The sequence below is a fragment of the Mirounga angustirostris genome, unplaced genomic scaffold, assembly GCF_029215605.1.
Source record: "Mirounga angustirostris isolate CCGP_5_RB_7025 unplaced genomic scaffold, mMirAng1.0.hap1 SCAF_10, whole genome shotgun sequence".
NCBI classification, from domain to species: Eukaryota; Metazoa; Chordata; class Mammalia; order Carnivora; family Phocidae; genus Mirounga; species Mirounga angustirostris.
In genome coordinates, this window is record NW_026991718.1 from 23,159,418 (window position 1) to 23,176,999 (window position 17,582).

Genomic DNA, 17,582 nt, shown 5'->3' on the forward strand with positions numbered 1-17,582 from the left:
AGACCATCGGGATATAAAGGCCCCGGGGTTAAGGGCAGTGTCAGAGGCCATGTGCGATGATGGGGGTAGGGGAACACGATGTCCAGGGAACCAAGGGAAGGACAAGAAATCTGAACCATGGGAATTACACCACAGGTAGGGGTAGACACAAGATCATCTGCTGACATGAGGGAAAATGTGAGGACCTTCTATTTTCTATAAAAGTCAAAAGAAATGAAGCTTTACTGATACTTTTACAGATTGAGACTAGTACCTGTTTAAAAAAACCTCTCATTGAGGGTATAAAATCAATTTTAAAAATAATTGATGTTTGCTTATAGAGTACGGGACTGAAATGTTTGGTGGACACTGTTCTAAGGAACAAGAGGAAGACTTTGGGTGTTGGCAGGTAGTAGGAGAGCTGCCTGTGACCTTGGGCTGGGGGAGACATGGGAGTGACGGCTGGCCTTCTGCCGATGGCACAGAGGGGATCGGGTACTGTGCTGTGACCAGGCCGGAAGCATGATGGATTCTGAGGACTGGGTTGAAAAATGAATTCATTGAGATTCCCCACACACTACCATTTTCTTGTTTATTCATATGGGAATAAATGATACTTCCAGAAGAAACATGGAAAACGTAGTGGTATGAAAATTCCTGGGGAGGAAACTTGAAGCGTTTGTGTAAAGGACGTGCCTGCCCCACATGAGAGAGGACGTGAGGACAGGGGGGCAGGATCTGGTTTTCTGTGTCATTTGTCGAAATGACAGTGATGAACGCATTTCATTCAGAGGACAACATGACGGCAAGGGGCTTGACGCAGTTCTCGTGTTTTCAGAATTCTATGTGTATCAAATGCCAAGAATAGGGCTAGAGAGGAAGGGGGCTTGGGATTTGAACCCTGCACCACAGTGATCTGGTAGTCACGAGGAGTCCATCCTCGCCCGCCTGACATCCAACCTGCATCTGTGTCCTGTCACCACACGCAGCCTGGTCCTGCCAGCTCCTCTCAGCTCCTCTCCGTGCTGTCACGGCGCATCCCGTCTGTGGGATCCAGCCTGTTGACACGGTTTGTGTGGTCAGCTCAAATTTGAATGTCTTTAGGCAGAACTCACAGAATCCTGTTTGCTGCATGTTCCATTATGTCACATCATCCATTTGCATTCACTGCCTGTGCCTTGAAGCTTCTCGATTGTCAAACACACGATGAAGTCCAGATTCATCGGCACGGCATCTAAAGGCCCGCCTGCACGCACGGCTCCTGTCTGTGCCCCTGACTTTGGTCTCATGGGGATAGCCTCACCAGTGAGGCTTACAGGTCACTTCCCCACTGAAGGATCTTCCCTGGCCCTTAAGGGAGGATAGACTTCTTCCTCTTTCTGTGCTCCTTCTGCACCACACACAGTCTGTATTTTGGTATTGATGACATTTTACTGATTATTATGCACAAATCTAGAACCTACCCCTGGGCCTGCCATTTCATAGGTGGTTAGTTAATGTTTTTGAATGAGTAGCTCTGAAATGTACTTATAATTCCAAGTTTCTCACTTCCCTGAGCTTTTAGACGTAACTTGAATCAATCAGATCATTCTTATTAGAATGTTAACTCTTCACCCAAACCATGAGTTTTTGGTTTAGATCTTGAATTCATTTATTACTAGTTTATTTCTCTTAAAACTTTTTTGATTATGAAAGTTGATTGTACAAAATTTGAAAAATTATAAAAAACTAAGTGCAGATAAAGATCATCTGTAATTTTTATCACCTAGATGAAATGATCACTTCTGTTTTGGTATATACTTTCCTAATTTTTTTCCTAAAGCATGTATCTGAATTTTAAACCAAGATGGACAAATCAGATTCTCCATACCCTTTGAAAGTTTTTCCCTTAATAAATCCTGTATTCTTTAACAGTTTTCCTCAGTGTGGCTTTTGCAGTATTTTAAAAGACTGTCCTGTGATATAGAAACGTTTTTATGGCATAATAATAGGTGAAAAAAATCATAATTTAACTAATAGTAGATGCTAGACTTTTCATTCATTATCTGTTTCCCTCCCTTCCCGTGTGTGTGTGTGTGTGTGTGTGTGTGTGTGTCTATTCAGGCAGATATCCAGCACTATTTCCTTCTGGTTCTTTCCTGTTTTCTAATGTATGTATTTAGCTGTTTAATTTATTTGGAAATTATTTTAACATACAGTGAGTGGTAAGAATCATATTCTTTCCCCCCAGATGATTTTTACAGCACTCCTAGTTGAATGTTCACTCCTGTCCCTACTGATTTGAAGTGTTCCTTTTTAATCACATAAGAAATTATGTGTATTTCTCTAAGGTATCTTTTCTGTGTCATGTAGAAGTACATTCTTGTGCCAGAGCCCCATTGTTTTAGTTATAGTAACTTTAGAGTTTAATGTGCTGGCAATGTAAATCTTCGCTGTGTTATTTTTCAGCTTTGTGTTAATTACTAATACCCATCTGTGGCTGTAAGCGCCTGGCCTTTGTGCTCGCACCACCTTGCACGGGAGCCCCATCTGTCCTCTTCACCGTACCTCCGACCTTAGGCAAATAGCTTAATTTTTCTTGGTCCTCAAATTCCTCTTCTGTTTGAAGGGAGGTAATATCTACAGCAGTGGCTTGGGTGAGGTTGGATAAGATAGTGGATGGAAAGTGCCGGGCACATAGTAGGTGCTCAGGAAATGATACACGGCATCATTTTTATGTGGAATTTAGACTGATTTTGTGAGGTTGCAAATATCCCTCTGAGGGGTGAATTTAGGGAGAATTGACACATACATGTTTCTATCCAGAAGCAAAGCTTGTATATTTTTCTTTTGTATGTTCTTCAGTAAAGGTTGTACTTTTCCCAACAGGTGTTACGTATTCTTTGTTAACCTTATCATTGTATGTGTACGTTTGTAATAAATGATACTTTTTTCCATTATATTTTCTAACTAGAATTCTATCACGTGTTGGCAAATGTGGCTTGGGACCAATCTTTGGACCTCAGTTTTCTTACCCATGAAATTAGAGTGGTCTTCTTTCTTACAGAGTTGTTAATGGAAGGAAATGCAATGTTGTGTGTGATAGTGTTTTAGGAAATATAGACAGTGAAATGAAATAGAGAATCAGGAGGACCCAGCTTCTTCCAGGCACCATGCAGTTTTGGTAACAGGTTCTGCCTTGTCTCTACAGTGGGGACGGGGAGAAGGTTTTGTTTTGGAGGAGAGGTGGTACGCAGATGGAGCATGCAAGGCTCCCGTGGTGGTGGTTTGGGGAAGTCTCGGGTCATGTAGGGCAGCAAGAACCTGGTGATGTTTCTAGTGTGAGTTCCAGGCTCAGTGACTTCGCAGTGACAGTGGAGGGTGCTAGGGACAGTATTGTCTTGAGGCCTTGGATGAAATCCCTGCGTGAGTGCTCAGTAGTTTTGCTATCAGGTCAGGTTGGCGGCGGGTGCCAGGACGCAGTTCATTATAAATAACGTTTTGTAGAGAAAAGGAGAGGAGTCCTGCGCCTGGAAACTAAGACCCTCCTTACTGTTAGTGACAGGGCGGGTGGTAAACCCTGAAGTGTGGCTGGAGTTCGTTCATAGAAGATAGATATAAATTTATTTTATAAAGTTATAGACGAGCAGTTTCTAAACATTGTTTTTCAGGTAAATCAATGTTCAAAGAGTGAACAAAAGGTCAGTTTAATTTACCATAGCCCTAATGCTACATTCTCTTTTTTCTTTTTTTCTTTTTCTTTTTTTGCTTTGATAATTGAGTGCAGTTAAACAAGTTATAAGTGTATTTTTTTCTAGTGGCTATTTTTACAGAAAGTAAAAATGTGTGTGTGTATGTATTTAGAAATTGCTAGTGAAATCTTAAATCCAGATTAGGGTACTATTAAAATAGCCAAGAGAGAAAAATGTTTCAAATGTTGAACAAAAGTATATCCTAATGTGGCTATTTCGAATAAAAACAATCAGGGTGTGAACAGAGAGTATTTTGTTTTGCAAATGAATTGTGACGGTGTTGGTGGGAAGGGAGCTGACAGATGGCTTGTGTGGCTTTCCTGCTGAAGCGGTCCCCTTGCTCTCCCTCCGCCAGACCGAGACCTGCCCTGCGCCGCGGCCGGGGCAGCACCACCTCCGCTGGGAGCGGGGAAGGGAGCGTGAAGCTGCACGAGGGGTCCCAGGTCCTCCTCACCAGCTCTAATGAGATGGGGACCGTTCGGTATGTGGGCCCCACTGACTTTGCTTCTGGAACCTGGCTTGGACTTGAGCTTCGAAGTGCCAAGGGGAAGAATGACGGAGCCGTGGGTGACACGCGCTATTTCACCTGTAAGCCAAACCACGGAGTCTTAGTTAGGCCAAGCAGAGTAACCTATCGGGGAATAAATGGGTCAAAGCTTGTGGATGAGAATTGTTGAGTTAAACTTCTAACATATTCAATGAGCTCATATACAGGCATAAAGAGTCCATGGCCAGTGGTTTATTTAGCCATTATTTTAGATTTGAAAATAGAGCTGTCTTCCTTAAAAAAAAACCATTATAACAATTCAGAGAGACTCCTTTAGAAAGCTAGAAATCTGAACCATGGCAAGCATGGTTCTCTTAAAACAAGTTCAAAATAAGCATTTTTAAGAGCTTTTAAAGCTTTAGAGCCAAGGAAATTCTGAGACTTAGGGAAAAAAAATGTGCCATTAGGTAACCAACTGACGTTGCTTACTCGGTTTCATTTTGCACATAATACTGGATTTTTCGTAGGCTGTCATCCGTGAGAGTTTTCACCGGCTTTGGTTAACATATGACCTTCACATACTTTTTTCTGTCAAGTATTTTTGGAGTTTTTCTTTCTGTACTAATAAGAAGAGCAGCTTATGATTAGTGTATTTTTCATATTTTTTTTGGAAATGACTTGCCCTTTCAGGAATCCCTCATCTAGAGATACATTAAAACTCTAGAGTCAAATGGGCCTTCGAGGCTCTTCTGCTGAGCCTCTCAGCTATTGCCAGATAGAGAAATGGAAGTTCTAGGGCAGTTCTTTTACCTGGAGTCTCTAGCTGATTAACAGAGCTCAGAATAGAATGGGGGTCTCCTGACCTGTGCTCTTTCCTCTATACAAAGTATGTAATCACAGATTTTTCTTCTGTGTTGGCAATTGCCTCATCTGAATGAACTACAGAACCCCACCATTAGGTTTATGAATTCAAGTCATAATTGGAATTTTTTGCACAGACTTGTCTAATTCCTTATTGGACATACCTATGAAACACACACACGAAGCACTTTTAAAACAATGCACTTTCATCTTTGTGGAGAATTTGCCATTATTTCTTCCTGGGATATGAAAAACATTTAGAAAAATTATATTTAAGAGAAGAGAGTAAATTAAGATGTGTTAGGAAGAATATAATAGTTACTTAAATGTTTATGATTTCTCGATGTTTTTGGTCCTATTCATAAAACTGGTATTGTGTTTGCTACCTTTGCTGTTTTTAGGTTTTCAGTTGTTGCAAAATTCAGCCTGTTACAAAGCTACAGAATTGTATCATGTTTTTGTATTTCTTTTTGAGCACATGTTAACAAACTGGGTTTCAAAATAGAGTGATATAATGTAAAACGTTTGTGTTGTGGATATGTATTGACATTTATGTCCTATATGTGTAAAGATTTATCTTTCATTGTAGATATGTAGCCTTTAAACTACACAGAAATATTGAAACAGTTTACTTTATAAGATTAAAAGTATCCTTTAGAATGGAGCTCGCTTTGTGCTTAGAAATAATATGTTGAACTATTTTGCAATATACTATTTAAAATCTAAATTCTGTTGCTTTGCTGCCTTTTTAAAAAGAAGTGTGGTATTTCAAATATTGCCAGAGCTATTTTCCTGATATACATTTGCAAAATATGGCTGCTTTATAATCAAGGAATATTTTTATTGATTGAAGAAAATGCCTGTATTGCAATTCAAAAGTAAACTTATTTTATTATACAGCTTATTTCTTTAAAACTCTATTTATACCTTAATATGGAATTCATGATTACTTTGAACTTGGGTGTCCATAATTCTTCCTGTTAAATATGAAACACTGTAAGAAACAGTAATGCCAACTCTAAGGTCAGGGAAACAATTGTTCTCATATTTAGATTAGGATCATTAAATCCATATAATGTATATGTTTACATATACTATACATACAAATGAGGTGTTTTCATTTGTGTTTTGCTTACTAAATGTCATTCACAGTTCAATTCTTGAGCATTAATAAAAAAGGGAAGCTGTTTTGGTCTTGGAATGTTATCTTGTCATCACCCTTCCGCATCGCCCCTTCTCTCAGTAACTCAGAGGACATGGGCTCCGTGCTTACCTTTTTTGTCTTACCACAATGACTTGGATTTGTCTTACCACTCTAGAGTCTTAAAAAGTATCATGCTTTCTACTCAACAAGTAAAGTTATATTTTTAGCCACCCTCCTACTATCTCGTTTTGATGGACAGAGAGCCATTTAAGAGAAGAATGGGTTTCTAGAGTTTTCTAAAATTGCTTCACTTTCTTTTATACCAGTGGGATTTCATTTGTTTTTTTAGGGCAGGATAGACTATTTTGAATTTAAATTAAAAAGAACATATAAATAATTACCTACATTCTACTACAAAGCTTTATTTTTTATTTTAGGGTAATTTGGTGGGACTATTAAGTGCTTAAAAGTGTTCAGATGCAGATGTTTGCCGACTCTGAACTCTGAGACATTGCAGTCTTGGTCTGAGACGCTTGCACCCTTCTCTCCAGAACCGTATACCACCCCCCCGCCCCGTGTTTGATTTTTCTCCTTCGTATTTACCATCCTTGATCATGCTAGACTTTTTGCTTCTTATTTCTCTCGTCCCTCACTAGATGGAGGGATGGATTTGACTGGTCCATTGCTTTATCCCTGACACCTGGAGTAATACCTGCACCTAGTAGATGCTCAGTGAATGTTTGTTGAATGAACAAAGGCAATGAAGGCCATTGATGGTTCAAAGTAGGGATATTATCTAGCTAGCTTCAGACAGGTGGCCTCGAGAGACCAGGCCATGGAACAGGTAATTGTGCTTGGTACGGGAGGGAAGAGGACAAGGAAGGTTCGAATCATGGGAGTCTAACTTTCCCCCAGAACAGTGACCTGCAGAGAAAGGTGCCAAGGGCTGGGTAAGAGAAGGGGAGGAGGCACCTGCCTGTGCGTGCGTGTGTGTGTGTGTGTGTGTGTGTGTGTGTGTTTTCCCTGGGGACGGCTTTGAATTTCTATTTTGGTAGGACCGTAATCCAGAGAATGTCGTCATATGTATAGTCGAATACTGACTGGTGCATAGCATTGGTCTCTGGGGCCAAACGTTTTTATTTCAGAGTTTCATTTTGGACCTATCCACTTAGAATATGTGATACTATTATTTAAGCCACATTGACCAGTGGCTAGAGACCCAGTGTGTTAAGAGTCATTCTTAATTAAGAAATGGATCTAGTAATTAATTGTAACTACTCACTGGACAATTTCTAAATGATTATTCTACGTATCGCCACATTGCAAGCCAATAGGAGAATTTATTTTTTATTTTTCTTCATACCCTGTGCTTCACTATACTTATAAATGCAGTAGTTGATACAAAACTCACATTATCACATATATTTTTAGTAATTAATAATATCCCTTGACACATAGGCCCTTATTTACAAACATTGGCACATATAAGCTGCTTGAATATACAACGGACATTCCTAATGACGCTTGTAGGCCGAACAAGTTCAATAGGACACGTTAAGATTTTATTATAAGCGGAATAGGATGCCTTTGCATAGGCAAAAAGGATTTCCTCTACCAAAATTTTTGCTAATGCTCCTTTTCATAGGAGGGAAAAAAAAAAAGTGTATGCGGAGGAATTATGGTTGGTGGGGACCTGTTACGATGCTTTATCTTCATTATGCTTGGTAGGAATGGAGCTGAGTTTCTGCTTATGGCCTCTCCGTTGCAGAGAAGGGCACCAAGAGGTGTGGGAACCTTTTTTCCCCCTCTTGTTCCTTTAGAATATCTTACAATGAATAGAGTTTTCATGATCCAGCAGCAGCAAGTTTCAACATTTTCATCATTTACTACCCAGGGAAGTGTGGGGGCCATGGTGGTGCTGAGGGGGCAGCGGAGTTCTGAGTTATGTTAGCAAAGGTATTTTAGGTGTTTAAATTGAGGCTCTTAGCTTAAAATAGAATCTGTTCCTAAAGATCACTAGTGTCATTTAAAAAATGCTCACAAATCTGGCATAAGTTCAGCTCTAAAATCCTGAATGAACCCAGACAGAAAAATCTGCTGCTCCTGTAGGTATTAGGTATTTACCCACATGCACACCTCTGTGGGCTCCTTTGCCTGGAAGAATATGGTCTCAGGATTGGGTATTCTGTCAGAGTTGTTTGAACTGGATAGATGAAATTAAATAGGGAGTCTCAGAAATTTACTTGTATTGCACTGCACTTGAATTTTAAGCATTTCTAACGTGTAGGAAGTGTAAATACGCAGAGGCTGCATCCTCCTTAGCCTGAGCCAATCTCCTAGCGCTTACGTTCTTTCATATCCAGTCCACCAGAGTTCAGGCTGGCTTTACTCAAACTAGACTTCCCTTCTTGAGGACCGAACTAATTATTCTTCACCTGACGAATCAGACTGACAAAGAAATGAGTCATGTTCAAATCATACACAAAGCTTCCAGCACTCTCTTTCTTCTTCTTCTTTTTTTTTTTTTAAAGATTTTATTTATTTGACAGAGAGAGAGACACCGAGAGAGGGAACACAAGCAGGGGGAGTGGGAGAGGGAGAAGCAGGCTTCTCATGGAGCAAAGAGTCCGACGTGGGGCTCGATCCCAGGACCCTGGGATCATGACCTGAGCCGAAGGCAGACACTTAACGACTGAGCCACCCAGGCGCCCCTCTTTCTTCTTTTTCTAATATGACTTCTGAGATTCAGCTTAAATCTCGGTCCACAGTGTTCCAGATAATGGCTGTCCCTCACAGTTCTCGTCATGAAGGATAGGTGTTATTCTCCAGCATCTTTGGAAAAAAATATCCTAAGATGGATTTTAAAATGAATTTTAATAGTCACAAAAAGTCCCATATCAGGTGCCTGGGTGGCTCAGTCAGTTAAGCATCTGCCTTTGGCTCTGGTCATGATCCCAGGGTCCTGGGATTGAGCCCCGCATCGGGCTCCCTGCTCGGCGGGAAGCCTGCTTCTCCCTCACCCACTCCCCCTGCTTGTGTTCTCTCTCTTGCTGTCTCTCTCTCTCTCTGTCAAATAAATAAAAATAAAATCTTAAAAAAAGTTCCATGTTGATGGCAGGGCAAGTGAATTTTGCATTAGAGACAACAGAGAAAAGTGTCAAACTTCAGTCCCTTTAATTGAACCTGCTAATAAAAGCGAATTTCTAATAAGAATTCCAATAGATTATACATATGAGTTTAAAAGATTATAATTTTCTCAAGTGCTCTTTCCCTTTTCTTGAAGGGAATAGAGTTTAGGGAATAAAGAAGGTGCATGAAGCTTCAGGAGGCCTCACTTCACGCTGCCTGGTGCGTGACCAAGGAGAATCCGGGGGATGCTCTGCATGTTTCCTGCCTTGCACAAAACTTCACTAGCTGCTTACTGGGGCACACGTGTGCCAAAAGAATCTGTCTTTAATATCACTCTATTTCTTCTGAGAACTGTGAAATATTCCATAAATATTATTTGGAATAATGCAGAAGGGCTTAGATTTTTAAAAATTTTCTGAAGTATTAGAAGTACTAAAATGTAGAAAATTTGCCTGCAAGTCTTCACAATCTTATCTTTCGGTGAGATATTTGAGTGGGCTCTCTTTGGGGATTCCCTAGTTCTAGATCCACTCTAAAGCTATATTATTTACCACATGTTCAAAAAATGGCCATCCAGTTGCTGTGGGTGTGTCTATAAACGTGAAAAGAGGGATTCTCTCCAATCCTACGTAGCTGGGAGAGAGGAGTCCTGTTATAAATGAATTCCTTATCGTAGTGGCACCGTGACACTTGCTTAGGGATGCCTGACCCTGCAGACACCTCCTGTCCCAGACTCGTGGCTTATTCTGGGCTTTGTATCCGGCTCTGGGAATGGAGACTGGGAGGTGCTCATTGGCGATGGACAGGAAGTGCATCCGACCTATCGTGAAATGTCAGGTATGGCAAGCCCTCCGAAGATAAGTTTTATCATCCTACTTTGCCAATAAGTCTGCAGCTGTAGCAGGACATAAAAGAGAGAAATGAGTGTTACAGCGCTGAAGGCAGACAGCTCGTTCAACGAACCCAGTTCTCCTAGTCCTGCAGCTTTGCTGCTCTCGGGAAACCACCCACTTAACTTTTTTGCTATGTTCATAATTTTATGACTTGTTAAAGAGATCTTCGAAGAGAATAAACAGAGAACTGATACTAAACTTCTTTCTGGGCTCCTTCTGTATAAAGACTACAATTTGGCTCACTGGGATGGCGCACTGAGTTAATTGGCTTTGGCTCTAAATGCATGAAGAGTCAAGAGTCAAGTGCTAAGATTAAGGAAAAGGACACACAAGCGCCCACACACCAGTCCTGTTGGGATTTGCCTGTGTTACACAGAGGTGAAGTCTCACAGAATCATTGACCTTGCAAGGGGCTTTGAGACCAAACAGTTAATGCCGTGAAATGAGAACGCGAGGCTTCACGGAACTTGCTGGAGTCACTGGGGCGGGTACTTGCAGTCGAGCACCTGGGGCTGACCCATCTGCCTCTGTCTCTCAAATACCAAGTAGTCCCAACCCATCCAACGTAGTATAATCAAGCCGAAGTGTCGTCCCATCTACTACTCACCTATCCTGGCAAATAACATCTCGTAGAATGTAAATATTCTAGAGGCTATTAACATACACTAGTTGCTGAGGCTTCGAAGGAGTTCATTTAATAAGACTGCCTTTCAGTCTAATATATACCAGCTGCCACGTGCCTATGAACGAGCATTTGAGTGAGGGCAGGATAAATAATGGTAATTGCTCTCAAGAAGGCAGGAGCCTTGGTAGATGGATGGAGTAGGGAGATAGCTGGCGAGTGTGGAACAGAGGCCTCTGAGAAGTGGACGTGGGGCCAGCAATGCATACGGACTTTGGTGCTTGCAGGCTTCCCGAGGTCGGCCTGGTAGTGCCGTCTTTACAGGGAAGGGTAGCACACTCGTTCTACGTTAACTGAATACCGAAGACGGGGAAGTCATTGCTTTAGTTTTGTGCTTGTAGTTCATGTTCCTTCCCCCCACCGTTGCATGTAATAGTCTGTTCTTACACTGAGCTTTTCCAGTGTTTTAAAGTTAGAACTAAAAATAGCTTCGTACTTGAGTCGTTCATTAAAAATTAAATACACCTACTCAGAGTATGAAAGGAAAAAAGAATCTTAATAGAAGCCTTACTGTTTGTTCTCAATAATTCTCTTTTATTTTAGGGCATCCTGTGGAGGATTACGGGAATGCTGGGTTTTGTTTTGCATGTTCACACAACATGGGGAACCATCTGCTGCAATGAACTTAGCAAAGTCAAATTGTATGTTCTTTGGGGACCCATTTAGAAAGTCATTAGCTAAAGACAGATTGACAACACACTTCATATGGTTTTATGAATCTTGTCATACGGAGTCTGTTATCAAGGATAGTCTGAATTCATGTGCATCTTGTTTTTAGGTCTCCAAAGCTCATGTGAATGTGAATCTTGCTATTGTTGGAGAAAATCTTATATTAAACTAGCCTGATCACTTAGAATTTCTTAGTGGAGTAAAGGTAACCTACAGTTACATAATAACTTATAGCTAGAGAGTTTGCCAAGTATTATATGAAGATGCCAGAATTTTTTTTTTTTAATTACTCAAGCTGATTACCTTCCTTTCTGTGATGTTTATTTTTAGCATTTAAACAGTTCTAAGTGTGGTAGAGTCTTTACATTCTTTTGAGCTAAAAAGGACTGGGTGCTGGTAGGGTTCTTGTTCCTATGATTACACAAGTGACAGATGAAATCAAACATGGTGCTTTGGTGGTAGAGAGGCAGGAGTGTTTAGGCACATTCTGACTTTTGAAATTCTCCCCCACACGCAGCCCAAATCACTTGGGAATTGAAGGGGTGTACGAAGGAGTGCTTGTGCTTAGACACAGATTGTAATCTCCCTGAGGGGCCGTGAGGAAAGGAAGCCATTCTCCTCATTGTACATGGAGACAGGGACAGCCAGGCCAGGTCCGATACTCCAAGGAGAGCCAGGACTCACAACCTAACTGGTGGGAGAGAATCCAGTCTTTTGACCACTGAGTAGATCATAATCTTTAAGAAATATTAAGCTTATTCCCACCCTTTTGAAATTTGCTATAATTTTGAGTTGCCACATATTAAACTGGTCATTTCCTTACAAATTGCCGATTTCCCAGTGGTACAGTTGTGCACTTTTGATGAGCTTCTTTATAGACACGGAATATAAATCATTATCCTAGCTTATGGTTTCATTAACATGGCTTCTATAAACTCTAATTGTGCCTGTTCATGCTCTAGGTAGGACTCTTCTGTCAGAGTTAATATATAAGAGCATCCACAGCATCTATACGAATTGCCACCGCCATATGGCTAGAGCATGACCGAGTGGACAATAGTCCAAGTTAATGTCCTGGTGATACCCAGGGCTTACAGCGAATTAAATGAAACGTCTTGAGGTCGTAATATCTCAGTGTGGAGTTGTTTATTTACTTATCCATGTATACAGGCTTTTAAGACTTGACTATCATTTACATGAAAATTGATACCAATGAAGACAATTAGAATCAGCAAATCAAACTCAGTGGTAGTAAGGCACAACCTGAAAATGTAATGGATTTGTAGTTTCTAAGAAGAGGAAGGGATACGATTTTTTTCCCCATTAATGACAATAAAGAGTTGGCTATTTCACCATGTAGCATGCTCCCTGTTTAACTGGTTACTGGTGTTACAGATATAAAATGAAATTGTTCTTCTCAGTTCTTGTCAGCTCCTCTGTCATTATCCTTTAGGAGAGAGCTTCTCAATGTATCATTCTTGGGCCCCGCTAGTGGTTTATGAATTAGATTATATAATTAGACTGTTTACTTTTGCACCTGGCATGAGCCAAAACTTTACTGATACCGTTATTTAGAGATGAGTTCGTTGATGTTTCAGCATCATCTGTGGTCTGGGGAGAATATTTTTGGCAGTTAGGATAAAGGAAAAGTGGTGTCCAGGGTATGAGTGCTTGTACAGATGTGCAGGACCCCCAACCAGGGCGAGGCATCTGCCTCAAACAGAATGGACACTTGTCTAGTGTTGGCCTGGATCAGAATGGCTTTTCCACATCTACAGCGATACTTGTGACCTAGGGGAGAGTGAGGAGGCGGGGGAGAAGGTGGAGATATATATATATACAGTCCTTTCACTTGGGGATGCTTAGAGCCTATCAAGTCATGGAAAAATGCTGTCCTCCCAAAGCAATGTTTCGGCACAGCCCCCACCAGGAAAGCAGCTGAGCAAAGGAATGGAGGAGAAGCAGAAAGAAAGAATGAAATGAAAGGTCACTGATAAAGCATTATTGCCCAAGTACGTGTGTGGAAAACTTAACCCATTCGCAGTTCGTTTTCATGGAAATCAATGTCATCTGTGAAAACCCAAGTTCGGAGCCCCCACTATCACGTGGCAAGGTCCATCTCCACACGCCAGTGCCCCGCTGTTCCTTTGCCACCCAGAGGGGGAGTCCTGTTTCCATCTGTATTTGGGAGCTATACCAAGGATGCCGTGCCTATGTGAGCAAATCAGTGTTCCCATGTACACTGGGATCACGTGCTGCAGGAGGATGAAGGTAGATGGACACTGGAAGGGTGGACGCTGCACCTCTCTGGACCACCGAGGGCCTGGGCGTCCAGTGACCCGCCTGCCACTGCAGGTGGAAACGTCCCTGTGCTTAACCTTCGTGATGGAAACTGCTGGAAGGTTTGGGCCTGGGACGTATCGACACCTAGGCCCATGAAGGGGCATGTGTCTAGGCTTCGATGTATCACTGCTGCTTATACATTTTGCTTTTAAATGATCAGAGTTGATTTTAATTAGTGGGAAGTTTTAAATTAAGTAAGAATTCAAATCTCGAGCTTTCAGTCCGGTAGGAAACCTCGCACTCAGGCCCCCTTTAGTAGGAGGGTTTTCTTAAGGCATGAGGTATATTGACAGGATGTTTGAATCTCTGGATCTGGACGGACTGTGTCTTTATCATACTCAGAGTGCGCTGAATATCTGCTTTTCGTTCAGATGAGTATCTGCGCATTTTCTCTATCGCACCGTAACTATTCATCACATGTTTACAATCATCAGCGAATCGGCACAGTCGGAAGCATCCAGACATCACCTAAAGGGACATTTCAGCTGGTTGTCTGTGATGTCTCCTTTCCCAGTAAAGAGCGTCTTTCCCCATGCCGGCTCCTGAAAGTAACTCCTTTATTTCTGTTTCCTCCCCGCCTCAAGTGGTCCGGGTCCACACCCGCAAGGTCAGGAAACACCTGTGACTCCAACTCGGAGCCACGTGAGCAGCGAATGCTGACCACGTTGAGCAGAGCACACACAATGTGAGTGAGCAGGAGGACGTGGACGTCGACCATGCACAAAAGAACCTCCTGCAACTCAGTCGGGGCCTTGCAGTTATCACTTGTCTCTACGATGTTTTCTTCTTTTGAAAGAATAAGATGAACCCATGCTCAAAACCTTTTTCTAAAGCATTTTTGAAAAACAGAGCTGTGTATGGGGCACTTCAAAACAAGTTGGCACAGAATGAAAAGTGACGTTCGGTCTCTGGAGCCATGACCTGGCCCTCCTCCGTGGGCTCAGGCTTCCCAAGGAAGAGAGACGAGGGCCGGGGGGCTCAGGGCCCCGGCTGGTGTTTCAGAAGCGTGTCCTCAGAATGACCAGTCCCGGGGCCAGAGGTGGCCTCCAATGGCAAGCCCTGCTGCTGGTAGCCGTAGTTGACGTTCCCGCACGGGAAGTGGCGCAGCCTGAACAGGGGCACTTCCTTCATGCTGGCAGTCAGCGAGGATGGCTCTAGGAGCAGAGAGGCACCCGGGAGTCGGCCAGGTGCCACGTTAGGTGGGACAGTACAGCTTCCCTCACGCCCCAGATTTCCCCTCTCCTGGTGCTCCTTCTTTGCTGGAGGATTGTTCTTTTTGGTGGGTTTCTCTGTAAACCATGACCCATACGTTGGGTTCCAGAGGCTGGTCGGTTTGTTTCTGGATCCTTGGACTTTGTGCAGCTCTGACGGTGGGTTGGACTGGGAGAATGCCATATTAACGTGTCCTCCTTCCACGGCGGGCCCTCTTGGGACGCGAACAGAGAGCGCCGCCGCCGTGGGCTTCTTCACGGCTTTGCCCGAGGAAGTGGAAGGCAGGGGGGGCGGGGCAGCGGGATCCTGTCCTTCCTCCCGTTTGGCTTGTGGAGGAGAGACGAGGAGAGGAGGAATACCTTCCGGGTCTTGGGGCCTCATGGGCACCTTCTCCTCCTCTTCCACGAGTGGGCCATACTCTATGGGCAAAGCCGTGTTGATCACATCTGGGTCCTACAGGCGGGAGAAATGAACCGATTAAGATGTTGAATCATAGACCAAAATTGTTGGGTCTGGAAGATACCTTAGCGATGGCCTCATCCAGACTTATTTTCCAGATGAGGAGGCCACCTAGTGTTTACTGGGAATATATTAATTCATAGGCCCCGGGGAATAGGAGATGAAAATGGGAGGTCATCATCATCCTTGAAGAGCCTGGAGGGTAAACACTTGTTTAGAGGTGTCTGGTGCAGGGGAGTGGCTTTCCAGACACCACCTTTGGCCAAATCTTACAGATTCCAGTCCATTCCCCAAAAAATCCCTTCTGCTGAAAAGAAAAGTCTGTGACTTCAGGTGTGTGTGCGCGCGCACGTGCGCACGCAGGACAAGGGGAGGGGAGGAGAGACACACGCTCCGTTGGCTCACAAGGTCTACCTCTTCTCTTCCTAGCCACCTTCCACTTATGATGATGACGTTTCCTGTGTTACAGCATCGTGCCCTTCGGCGTGCACATAGCACAGTGGTTCTTGATCGGGTCTGGATCTGACCGGGCCCTTTGCCAAGCCCAGAAAGAACTGCAGAGCCATGAGGAACACCACTCACAAAACCAGCTCTGTGCTAGATCATTTTTACAGCAATGAATGGTAATACAGAAAAGCAGAAGCAGTTGCCAGAGATTTGAAGGAAATCTGTGGAAGGAAACTTAAACTTGGGGGAATTTAATTCTTTAATATTTTGTGCAAATCGGGAAAACCATTGCTTCAGGGTAGCAGAAGAACATGTTGGCCCAGGATTCATCAATAAAAAGAGTATAAGAATACAAACAGCTACCTTCTGATTCTCTTATTCTTTAGATCCTTCCTGATTATTTATTCATTCTCTATGGGGAGTCATTCAAAATATGCTTGTACAAAATTACCGTCTTTTAAGAGGGATGTTATATGCTTGGGAGAAGAATTACTCCAAAGTATATATAGTTGAGTGGAATATACTAATATTCCATTAGTATTACAACATAATAACCTAAAATGCCATTCATTGGACAGCAAGTTTTCTGAAAGAACCCCACAGAATTGGATCAGTGAAGTCCAGCCAGATAAAGGCCAGTCCCCTCCCTTCTGAGCTGAAGGAGTGGAAGGGTGGGACGGTGGTGTTAGGAACGAACGAGGTGGCTTGAACATGTATATGGCTTCTGTCACAACCAAGAGGAGGCGAGTTAGGGAGTTAGTGGTTCATTGTCCGACTTCTGAAATATTCTCCAGAGTTACATATCCTGGCAGAATGAGAGCTGAGAAAGGGAAGGAAGCAGATGTGTGGAGAGGAGACACTGCTGGAGGGAGGGAGTGCCCCTGAGGGCCTCCTCTGAGGGAGGGGGGCCGCCCCCTCCACTGACATGTGGGGAGGGAGCTGGGAACTGGTGTCCATGCACAGATGGGGCGGGGGAGGGAATGAATTCTCAGCCTCTCCTCTCTTGAGGTAGGAGGCAGGGTCTGCTAAAATAGCGTTTTAGAAAGGGAAAATTTAGAGTCCTTTCTGAAGGAAATGGGAGAAGGATTCGCATAGGGGCCAGCGGTATGGCCAGGAAACTGCGTGGCTTGGAAAACCTCCACGCCTCAATTCATCTGGAAAATGGGGATATTTTATGTACTTCACTGAGGATAAAATGAAAAACAAGAAAGGTGATTTGTGTATTACAGATGCTGTACTAATGTTATTGATGATGTTCACATTTCTCCAGCTTACTTTGTTCCTTCCTTGAATCCCTCTAGTGGTTATCATTGGGCACCCAATTTTACAATTACATACTGTTAATTATTTCACATTATTATTTCTCTAGCCACGCTATAAGCTATTTGAGAACACGTGTTTCCCACACTTCTCTGGAGCTCCAGTTTTGTCTAAAAAACCATTAGTTACCCAGGACGGGGACGGATTTAGTTCATACTTGTGAGTTGAATTGATCCCCTAATAGTATTGCGTGTCTGCAGCTACGTCATGTGCTGGTGAAGGAAGA

General features: G+C 42.8%; 2 protein-coding genes across 9 annotated transcripts in view; one reads left to right on the forward strand and one right to left on the reverse strand.

Moving 5' to 3' along the window:
- Positions 1 to 16,375, forward strand: part of CLIP4 (CAP-Gly domain containing linker protein family member 4) — an 88,303-nt gene extending 71,928 nt beyond the window's left edge. For 4 of the 8 annotated variants that reach the window (XM_045884341.3, XM_064572055.1, XM_045884340.3 and 1 more), the window contains one exon: positions 4,066 to 6,247. In XM_045884341.3, coding sequence (XP_045740297.1) covers positions 4,066 to 4,387 — 322 coding nt within the window. In that variant the 3' untranslated portion in view covers positions 4,388 to 6,247. The other 4 variants (XM_064572059.1, XM_064572057.1, XM_064572058.1 and 1 more) reach the window with 4 other exon arrangements.
- ALK (ALK receptor tyrosine kinase) overlaps positions 14,868 to 17,582 on the reverse strand; it is a 688,728-nt gene continuing 686,013 nt past the window's right edge. Inside the window, exon 29 of the mRNA XM_064572054.1 lies at positions 14,868 to 15,583. Coding sequence (XP_064428124.1) covers positions 14,897 to 15,583 — 687 coding nt within the window. The 3' untranslated portion in view covers positions 14,868 to 14,896. The remainder of the gene's footprint in view (positions 15,584 to 17,582) is intronic.